The sequence below is a fragment of the Tachypleus tridentatus genome, chromosome 2 (genome assembly GCF_004210375.1).
Source record: "Tachypleus tridentatus isolate NWPU-2018 chromosome 2, ASM421037v1, whole genome shotgun sequence".
NCBI classification, from domain to species: Eukaryota; Metazoa; Arthropoda; class Merostomata; order Xiphosura; family Limulidae; genus Tachypleus; species Tachypleus tridentatus.
The window spans coordinates 145,833,712-145,845,301 of record NC_134826.1 but is presented as its reverse complement, the minus strand read 5'-3'; the positions used below and the strand labels follow the sequence as shown (position 1 = coordinate 145,845,301).

Sequence of the window (11,590 nt, the reverse complement as noted above, 5' to 3'; positions counted from 1 at the left end):
TAGAAACAATCTGTGCATGAAAATATGCGTATATGTAAAAGAGGAAGTGTTTTCCATATTTTATGAATATATGTAGGTAACAATATTGAGGGAGAGGGGGGCTTGGCTCATTTTGGGGGGCTCAAGCCACCCCAAGACCCCCCTTGGCGCCGCCACTGTGCCTGTTCCATACGTGGACTATGATCTTGTATTCAAGGCTCTGCTCCGTGCCATTTAGGAGTTAACTGGGAGTGAGCAACGTGAAAACAAGCTTTTCCAAATAAAACTCTCTATTGGTCTTTGGCCGCTTTGTTTCCCCAAAGATCAGAAAGAGGAAGTTGTCCTGACTAGACTACGCATTGGTCAGTGTTTGGAACTGATAGTTTTCTTTTATCTGGGACTGATGCACCAATGTGTGGTCTGTGTGACATTCAGGTCACAATAGCCCACATTTTACTATAATGTCGTCTTTACGACTCTCTACGATGGCACCATTTTAGATACGTTTTGCACAAAGGCTTATCTGTAACGTTGGATACCGTCATTGGCGATGGTGATATTGTCCACCTTACAAATGTTTTTAGTTTTTAAAGGCCATTGGCCTTTTTAACGCTATATAAGCGTTTAATTCATAAATCAGACTTTTTTACATGATTCCTTTTCATGAATTAAAGTAAAATTAGTTCGATACGAAATTAGAAAATAGGCATGACGTCAAATAACTCGAAATCAGGTCTGAAAGGGCCAACTTCAGCTGACTAGCGTTCGTGTTTGAACTAACCCGTTAGTCATCCTGACGAGTCATAATAATTAAAATTATGCAACAGAAAGAAACTTGTATTACTTTACTTCCTCTCTTACTGTTGTGAGCTGGATTTAAAAATTGGATTTAATGCTATTTGCGATTTTAATTCAAAATTTAAACTTTGTTTTACCTTAATAATTTTACTTTACTTTTTTTTTTACCGGTTGTTTAGCGCAAATAGCCTAGTTGATTTGCGCCATAAAATGCCGAACAACAAACTAACTCTGTATGTCATATATACTTTCTGTTACTGTTAACTGTAATTAAAAATAACAGTGTAGGTTAAATGAAAATTACCATGTTGAATGGCACTGTAAAAGGTAATAACTTGCACATGTAAATAAATACAGTTATTGTTTCTGTGGTATTTAGGTATTATTGTCAGAACAATCTAAAATAATGTTATGTAACGTACATTACTAACAAGTGATAAGTTCTTTAATATTATTGGTAAGTATACAGAAACTATGAGATATAAGATGTATAAAAAACAATGAAATTTGAGATTTTCATTGTCTTATTTGGAGTGTTTTTTATTGTTGAATGAATTCAAGTGTTGTAGGGTTATCATTTATTACGAACATATGAAGTGCATTTTGCAATTAAAAATAAAATACAAATAATTGTTATGAGTACCAATAGTTTTGACAATAAATACAGCTGTATATGTAAATATAGCACCATGAACATGATGTAAATTTTGAAAATACAGTAAATATATAAATTTACAGCAAATACGCTGGATGTCATGATGTTATGAATTGCTTAGACACTATGATCTGTAGTTCAAGAATCACTTGTGTAATTCATTATTGATATATGACGGTATCTAATATGGAAATTGTTTCTTAGATCAGATATTTTAATATAATTTAGATACAAAACCAAACTCATAGAACTGAAACTAAATGTGTAATTTAAAATAATTCTCTGGAAGGTATAACTTACTTTATAGTGCATGAATGTCTTCGTATAAGTAATGTGGAGACAAAAACTTACATAACTGATTTGCAGAATAACAAAAGCTTTGGGTGAAAGTGCATTTATAGGCTTTAGTTAGTGCTGTTACCAATATATGTCAGTTAAATATCTTGTGAATATGTCTACAACATTAAGAATAGCAGGAAATGTTTGCTAAATACATCAGTGTCACTACTACAGTGAATATCTGTGGTTTTTGTAGAAAAACTTAGTTATAAGTTTAACTTTGTTTCATTTATCAAATAATTCTTTTAAATTTATTTGACACTTGCGTTAAGTCATTTCAATTCATTACTGGGAGTTCATCGTTGAACAGAGTATGAACATACCTTTTAATGCCATCACAGGTTCAACAAAAAAGTTTGACATGTTATATTATGTTTTCTCATTAAATTCTTAAGTACTGAATTTGCTACTATCTCCCATACATGCAGTGGTATAGATACAAAAATGAAGGTTTATAGAAAATTAAGTGTAATAATAATGGAATATTTCATGAGTTACAAAGTAAATAAAAAAAAATGTTTGTTAAGTTTAATATTAATATAATATGCTATAGAACCAATACCAACAAGTTTTAGAATACATTTATTTCACAGAAACTGAAATGAAAAGCATTTATTTATTATAGGTATGCATTACACATCTAGTATCCATACTACCATATGTAATATATCTGGTAATGTTCATGTTGGTGTTTTATGTAATATGAATTGTATGCATATTTTTAAAAATTTGCCTATGTGATGTAAGGAGTTTTTAAAACAATTTTTAAGATCCTGTGATAACATTCCTCAACATTCGAGTTAGAAAGACAAAACTTGGTAGGTTCTGGTATATCACATACAGCTACAGGTACTTATGGTATAGAGAATTTCAATCTCCACTAGACTTGTGATGTAGGAAGTGTCTTTTAGTTTGAGAAAAAGAAGTGTAATTGGTTAAATTTGTAGTGTTTTTATACTTTTGTCGATAAAGTTAAGGTTATGTAGTTTGTGAAATAATGTGTTTCGCTTTCTTTATTAATTTTAAATGTATTATCACCCCAAATGCTGCATTATGTACAGTTATTTATGTTCTATGAGTGAAGTTGGTAGTACCATAATCTGTAATAATATCACACAACATAATTATGTAACCACAATTTGTTTGGAATAGTTAAAAAAGATCCATGTTGTTTGATATTGGATGACAGGAACCTTTCACAGATGAAAAATTAAATTAATTGCAAATATACACAAGTCAACTCAATCAAAACTTTTTTTCTCATCTGTAATCGTTTGAGAAATTAACTAACAACCTGTTTTATTGCCATGAATACAGATAAACCAACTTCAGTTTTATTTCAACTAACACAATAGAAAAGAAAAGACACATTTTAATATTTCATTACTTATATGAAACTTGCAACTGATTAAACTTTATTAAGTTTAAAGAGAAATATACATCCTTCATGGTACCACAAAATCTCAAACTCACATGCAGTTAATATTTGAATGCTAAAACAAAGGTTATATAGCATGTCCATCATAGTACCATATGCCATAGGAAAGGATGTGTGTGTGTTTGGTCAAGAAAATAGTTAATAAACCAACTCAAAGCCTACTTCACAGATACCTTAGGTGTGAATGTTTGTGTTTGTCTTCCCTAACAACAATACACACACTGCCCACGTAATAAAGCAGGTTATGTTTCTTTAGTGTGTACATGTTCCATTCAGTTCTAGCTAGCCAGTGGTCAAGTTTGGAGAGTGAGATTGACTGTCTGTTGGATGACATTGGCAGTTATCTTCTTCAACTTTATTGTGAAAATCCCTACACATGGACCATTCCCATTTTGTGATATCATATTGGTAGGATATGCCTAACTATTCTCAACTGAGCTGGACCAACTTAACAGGTGGCTATAATCTATTTTAAAATAGGTAAATCCCAGTCTGTTTGACATGAGACATAATGCCCAACCAAAGGGTTAAGTGGGTAGTTTACTATTCCAGATCTAAGAAAAAATCTATACCCTATAGCCTTGTCAATGCCACTGTTTGTAACTGCATATCCATCCTACAACTTTCAGATGCATGTGCCACTCCTAAAAAGTGATAAACTCTGTTGGCTGTTGTAATACCTCTCAAGACAGTTATTATTATATTGTTTGTACGAAGTAAGTCTAACTAATCTTAGAATCACCATGATCTTATTGGACAGACAAAAACATTCACTTAAGAGCTCCTTACTTAACCTGCATTTCTTGTTGTTATCTATTTTTCCTCATAATGTTTCAATTAATCAAACTAATCAACAAACATATAAACTAAACTATCTTACACCAAGACATCTTTCCTTTGCTTATTCTTCCCTAGTCTGAGACATTTTTTAGTCTCCTAGCATAGTTTTCAACAGCCTCCCCACCCTTAAAAAAAAACAAAAAACTCTAATTTCAGTTACACTCACTAATAAACAAATTGTGGTTACATAATTATGTTGTGTGATATTATTACAGATTATGGTACTACCAACTTCACTCATAGAACATAAATAACTGTACATAATGCAGCATTTGGGGTGATAATACATTTAAAATTAATAAAGAAAGCTAAACACATTATTTCACAAACTACACGACCTTAACTTTATCGACAAAAGTATAAAAACACTACAAATTTAACCAATTACACTTCTTTTTCTCAAACTAAAAGACACTTCCTACATCACAAGTCTAGTGGAGATTGAAATTCTCTATACCATAAGTACCTGTAGCTGTATGTGATATACCAGAACCTACCAAGTTTTGTCTTTCTAACTCGAATGTTGAGGAATGTTATCACAGGATCTTAAAAATTGTTTTAAAAACTCCTTACATCACATAGGCAAATTTTTAAAAATATGCATACAATTCATATTACATAAAACACCAACATGAACATTACCAGATATATTACATATGGTTGTATGGATACTAGATGTGTAATGCATACCTATAATAAATAAATGCTTTTCATTTCAGTTTCTGTGAAATAAATGTATTCTAAAACTTGTTGGTATTGGTTCTATAGCATATTATATTAATATTAAACTTAACAAACATTTTTTTTTATTTACTTTGTAACTCATGAAATATTCCATTATTATTACACTTAATTTTCTATAAACCTTCATTTTTGTATCTATACCACTGCATGTATGGGAGATAGTAGCAAATTCAGTACTTAAGAATTTAATGAGAAAACATAATATAACATTTCAAACTTTTTTGTTGAACCTGTGATGGCATTAAAAGGTATGTTCACACTCTATTCGACGATGAACTCCCAATAATGAATTGAAATGACTTAACTCAAATGTCAAATAAATTTAAAAGAATTATTTGATAAATGAAACAAAGTTAAATTTAAAACTAAGTTTTTCTACAAAAACCACAGATATTCGCTGCAGTAGTGACACTAATGTATTTAGCAAACATTTACTGCTATTCTTAATGTTTTAGACATATTCACAAGGTATTTAACTGACATATATTGGTAACAGCACTAACTAAAGCCTATAAATGCACTTTCACCCAAAGCTTTTGTTATTCTGCAAATCAGTTATGTAAGTTTTTGTCTCCACATTACTTATACGAAGACATTCATGCACTATAAAGTAAGTTATACCTTCCAGATAATTATTTTAAATTACACATTTAGTTTCAGTTCTATGAGTTTGGTTTTGTATCTAAATTATATTAAAATATCTGATCTAAGAAACAATTTCCATATTAGATACTGTCATATATCAATAATGAATTACACGAGTGATTCTTGAACTACAGATCATAGTGTCTAAGCAATTCATAACATCATGACATCCAGCGTATTTGCTGTAAATTTATATATTTACTGTATTTTCAAAATTTACATCATGTTCATGGTGCTATATTTACATATACAGCTGTATTTATTGTCAAAACTATTGGTACTCATAACAATTATTTGTATTTTATTTTTAATTGCAAAATGCACTTCATATGTTCGTAATAAATGATAACCCTACAACATTTGAATTCATTCAACAATAAAAAAACAGTCCAAACAAGACAATGAAAATCTCAAATTTCATTGTTTTTTTTTATACATCTGATATCTCATAGTTTCTGTATATTTAACAATTATATTAAAGAACTACTTGTCAGAATTTTATGAATCCCACTGTAATATTCTAACCAACCTTTCACAATGTTAAATATTGAAGTTGTAAGAAACAACAAAGAATTAATTCATTTCTGAACAAGTTTATTGACATAACTAGCTAGATCACATGGCAATGGAAATATATTGTGTATGCATTACACTTATGCAGATATGGCTGAGTTTAAGATTCATAATATAATAAATACAAAGGTAAATCACTCACAAAAAGCACAGTGCTACAACAGGGGATAACTGAGAAAGATTATAGTCACACCAAACTGCAATAATCATGACAATGAAATGTTTCAAAAACTGCTTTGGTGTTAAATTAGCCTTAACAACATTGAATAAACATTGTTTTGTTCAGACAGCTTGAATAAATTTCTGAAATTTAAGTTTGATTATGTTGAGATCACTTTGACTTCGAACATAGTGGCGAGCACTACTGCCTTGGACGGAAGGTGCACTTATCAGACAAAGAATATGTTGGAAAGGAATTCAGCTTTCATCTTTACGTGACCTTGTAGGCCATGAGAACAGTTCATTTCTTGATGTCTTCATAAATGACACCGACACATCAGAATGTTCATCTGATCTATCTTTTATGTTTCCCACATACCATTCATGATCGTATAAGCATGTCACATATTTCCCTGGCTGATAATTGTCATTGCTATCATTAGACTCTATTTGAGCTGCTGTAGCATCACTTTCACTGCTACTACCAACAGTTACAACTGTGTACACATCATCACCTTCTCATATAGAATGTGTTGGTAGAATAAAGCTATGATGTGACCTAATACCTGCCACAGTTTTGTGTTTTTCATAGTGCTCAAGTAGACCAAACTTTACACAATTCTCCAGGACTAATTCCTGATTGACAAGAAAGAACTGGATGCCCTGAATGTGGTCCTTTGTCCAATAGGTATATATCAGAGACACTTAAAATTTGATAATTTATTATTTTTCACAACCTTGATTTTTTTGAAGATCATGTTCAGAGATGTAAAAATATATGGTAAAGGCTGATTAGAATATTTCAATGAGATTCATAAATTATTTTAAAAATGTATGGATATATTTGTTCACAGTAACACACCTGAACTGAATTTTTTTTAAAATAAAAAACGTATGGTCAGAGGATACTTTAAAAAATTATAACTCAAAATGTAGGTTGAACACCATCCTAATTTATTTTCTAAATCATATTCAGAGATATAAGAATATATGGTAAAAATCTGAAAAGGCTGAATAACTGGTGACATGGTCAAACTGTGGCCTGAAGTAGGGTTATTTGTAGCTAAATCATAAAAAGTTGCATGCAGATACATTTTTTACAGGAGATCTAATAGGCTTTTAATTACAACAATTGCTGATTTATCAACTGATATGTTATAGGAAATTTAAAAAAAATTCAGCTTTGTATCATATTAAGTCTTAGAGCTATGACTTATTAAATAAACCAATGTTTTTTTTTATGATTTTGGGTTTTCAGGTGACTTTACAGCCTCACTATGAAAATTCTAGAGAGATAAACTTGGTTTGAGACCATTTTTGAATTTTGTGAGATTAATTAATTCAGTCAGTATAGCAAATTTCAGTCTTCTACCACCATTACTCTTGCAGCTTTAAGCAGCCAAACTTGCACGAAAATGAATTCGCCAAAAAAAAAATTCATTACATTTTACAGGACTGTAAATCAAACTATTAGAGATATTGATCTAATCTTTGGCAGTTTTTCATTATATGGGTAGATGAGCACATGTGAATGTTTTCAAGGCATTCTGTGGGGGTCACCTGCAGCTCCCTGGATGATTTGACATGGAATAACCCATATGTACAGAGGTTTCATTAGGCATTGGCACATAGGTTCAATGCCTTGATTCTATTTGACAGTTCTCCAGATTCCCAGTTGGTGTCCTGAAAAAATGAGAATAGAAAACCATGTTCGAGTGAAACACCAAAAATTAGCTCTTAATCTGCATGACCATATGTTTAACCACTTCTTTAATATATACACTGCTGGCCAAAATCTTAAGGCCAATGAACATAAAGAAAAAATATGCATTTTGCGTTGTCAGACTCACCCACTTATTTGAGTAGAGCTTCGAAAAATGAAAATAAGAAAAGGGAAGATAAAAATATTTTTTTTTACCATTTAATGGGGAAAGTGTGAGCCCTAAGAAGTTAGTCTAAATACCAGCTGGTCAAAAGTTTAAGGCCATAATGAAACAAAGCGTTAATCGGTAAACACATAACGAAATTTAGTCATTTGGGTTCAAGCATTAGCGTTGTCAAGATCTCCCACTGACATCTCCTTTGTTACATTGGGTAAAAACACATGGCAAGGGCTTAAAAAGTTGACAGAGTTTGAACGTGGCAAAATTGACGATCTGCGAAAGCAAGGTCTCTCTCAACATGCCATCGCTGGTGAGATTTGGTGTAGTAAAACTGGTGTTTCAAATTTCTTACAAGACCCTGAGGGATACGGAACGAGAATTTCAAGTGGTCGGCCCAAGAAAATTTTGCCGGCGTTGAGCAAGAGGATTCGATGGGTTATCTGGCAAAACACCAGCCGATCGCTAAACCAGATTAAGGCCCTTACGGACGCAGTATGCAGTTCAAGAATAATAAGTCGGCATCTACGAGAGAAAGACTTTAAAAACCGTAAACGTCTTCAAAGACCACGCCTCCTTCCACACCACGAAACAGCTCCGTTAAACTTTGCTGAGAAGCGCCAAACTTGGGACGTAGAAAAGTGGACGAAGGTTTTGTTCTCTGATGAGAAAAAATGTAATCTGGATGGTCCAGATAGCTTCTAACGTTACTGGCACGATAAGGATATCCCACCGGAGACATTTTCTACACGACACAGTGGAGGTGGTTCCATCATGATCTGGGGTGCTTTCTCCTTCCATGGAACAATGGAGCTTCAGGTTATACAGGGGCGTCAAACAGCAGCTGGCTACATTGCCATGTTAGAAAGAGCATCCTTATTGACTGAAGACCCTCGCTTGTGTGGAAATGACTGGATCTTTCAGCAGGACAACGCTGCAATCTACAATGCCCGCAGGATAAAGGACTTTTTCATGGCTAATAACGTGATTCTTTTGGACCATCCAGCGTGTTCGCCCGAATTGAACCCATTGAAAATGTTTGGGGTTGGATGGCAAGGGAAGTTTATAGAAATGGACGTCAATTCCAAACAGTGCATGATCTTCGTGAAACCATCATCACCACTTGGAATAACATTCCAGCCAGCCTTCTGCAAACGCTTATATTGACCATGCCAAAGCGAATGTTTGCAGTTATTCGCAATGACGACTGCGCAACTCACTACTGAGGCCTCTTTTTGGACATTTCCTACCTTGTTTAGGACTTCTTTTTGGTATTGTCTTAAGCTTTTGACCAACTAGTATTTAAGCTAATTTCATAATGTTCACATTTTCCCTATTAAATGCCAAAAAAGCTTTTTATTTCTATTTTTATTTTCCCTTTTTTTATTTTTATCTTTCGAAGCTCTACTCAAATAAGTGGTTGAGTCTAACAACGCAAAATTCATATTTTTCTTTGTGTTCATTAGCCTTAAGATTTTGGCCAGCAGTGTATATGTTCTGTAAAAGCTCATAGAAAGAAAGTATTACATACTTTTTGGTACTAAATAGAGGGTCCGGCATGGCCAGGTGGGTTAAGGCATTCGACTGCCAATCTGAGGGTCGCGAGTTCAAATATCCGTTGCACCAAACATGCTCACCCTTTCACCAGTGGGGGCGTTATAATGTTACGATCAATCCTACTCTTCGTTTGTAAAATAGTAGCCCAAGAGATGGCGGTGGATGGTGATGACTAGCTACCTTTCCTCTTGTCTTACACTGCTAAATTAGGGACGGCTAGCGCAGGTAGCCCTTGTGTGTCCTTGCGCGTGATTCAAAACAAACCAAATTAAAGAGAAAAAATTAATGTTTGCAAATAAATCTTAAGTCAACTGCTGTAGTTAGAAAATAAAATATCTGTCTACAGAATCGTTTAGTGGGCATGAAAACTGTATATACGTTTGAGAAATATCCAGTAAACATATAAGTAAAAGTAGTCTAATTTGATAAACCAAGAAAGGTATGATCAATATTGTTTTTACAAACTATACTACTCAAAATATAATTTTAGTAAATATTTTGGAGTTTGATTCACATGGACTATATATACATTCACTTCTATGAATGACTATAAAACAAAAATGTTATAATAACGAAATAACACAAGTTGTTTTGTTAATTACAGACAAAATTCTAAATTTACGAGGTTCCATGTTTGAAGAAATAGCGGAGTTTATTGCGTTTCTGAGAATATTATTTTATAATTTCTGTCAGCATCATTGTTATTAAAAGAAAAGCAACTTTATAAGTATAGATGTCGCTTTGCTCCTGATAAAGCAGACGCTGGATAGTTTTCGTTAAAATATGGAACGTGTCAGAGTAAGGTGTAATGTGTGAACGAGAATAACAGTTATTTGAGTTAAGAAACAATTAGACTTTTTCTGGCAGGTATTTTGATTATGGCTGATCAAGATCAAGGTAAAATATATTAATTTTTATTGGAAACATTAAATGTATTGTTTTCCTTATTCTCTGACGCATTGAAAACACTATCAGGTTCACTGACCTAGGATTTAATGTGAAAGGCCAACGGTAGATAGCGGGTTTTGTTAGCCTTCTCGATTGTTGGGTGACGATTTTGTAAGCTGAACATTAGGAATTATTGATGAAACTAAGAGACAATGTTTGTTTCATTTTTTTTTTTTAGTTTGAAATATGATTGTAATATAGTAAATTATTCTACAGAACAATTAGTAGTAACTAAATTGCCAAGGAAAAATTTTAGTGCTTATAGGAACCTCCTGAAATTGATGTCGTTAGTTCGTAAGTAAGGGTTGGAATAAGCATTTTTATGTAAAACAGACAACTCGGACTGGTTAGCAAAGCACACTTTGGGTTTGACGTGAAAAGTATGCCAAGGCTAGGGGTCTCGGGACACCCCTACGAAAATGTTGAAAAATAGATGATCTGAGATTGCGTTTTGTGCTAATTTTACAATAGCTTAGTGAAGTACTAATTATTTATGATTCACAAGAACATGTTCACTGATACTTATATTCGTATTAGTTATAATTACAAGCATATACGCTTGAAAATTACGTAATTTATCGTGCATTGTTATACTAATTGATACATACTGGGATAGGACCGCTTGTTGCCAGACCTGATGGGGTGCGTAAGTCGCTTGTCGGGACTTTATTGGAGAAAGAAACCTACATGTGTAAAACTCTAAAATAGCAACAAGTAGAATAAATATAATTTATAAAGCTAAGCATTTGAAGTCTTTATCACTAACAGAGAGGTCGCTAAGAGATTAACATGAGTACAGGTTGTTTTAATTTGTTTAGTGTTAATTAAATAAGTTTATGTGAATAATAATGTATAGGAAAACGTACATCCCATTCAACATCCAGGTTGCCTCGAAGTTACAGCTAGTTTCTTGAATGTTCGTATCTCACTTTTTGATAAACTAGCTGAGTAGTTCATTACGGAGAACAAGATTATTTACTTTCGAGATTGGTGTTATTTTAGTTAATAAAACTAAAATATATGTACGTCCAGAAT

General features: G+C 32.7%; 1 protein-coding gene across 2 annotated transcripts in view; it reads left to right on the top strand.

Moving 5' to 3' along the window:
• Positions 1-10,334: 10,334 nt before the first annotated feature.
• LOC143245307 (retinoic acid receptor RXR-like) overlaps positions 10,335-11,590 on the top strand; it is a 39,676-nt gene continuing 38,420 nt past the window's right edge. The window contains exon 1 of one of the 2 annotated variants that reach the window (XM_076491498.1): positions 10,335-10,504. In XM_076491498.1, the coding sequence (XP_076347613.1) occupies positions 10,486-10,504 (19 nt within the window). In that variant the 5' untranslated portion in view covers positions 10,335-10,485. The remainder of the gene's footprint in view (positions 10,505-11,590) is intronic. The other variant, XM_076491499.1, reaches the window with a different exon arrangement.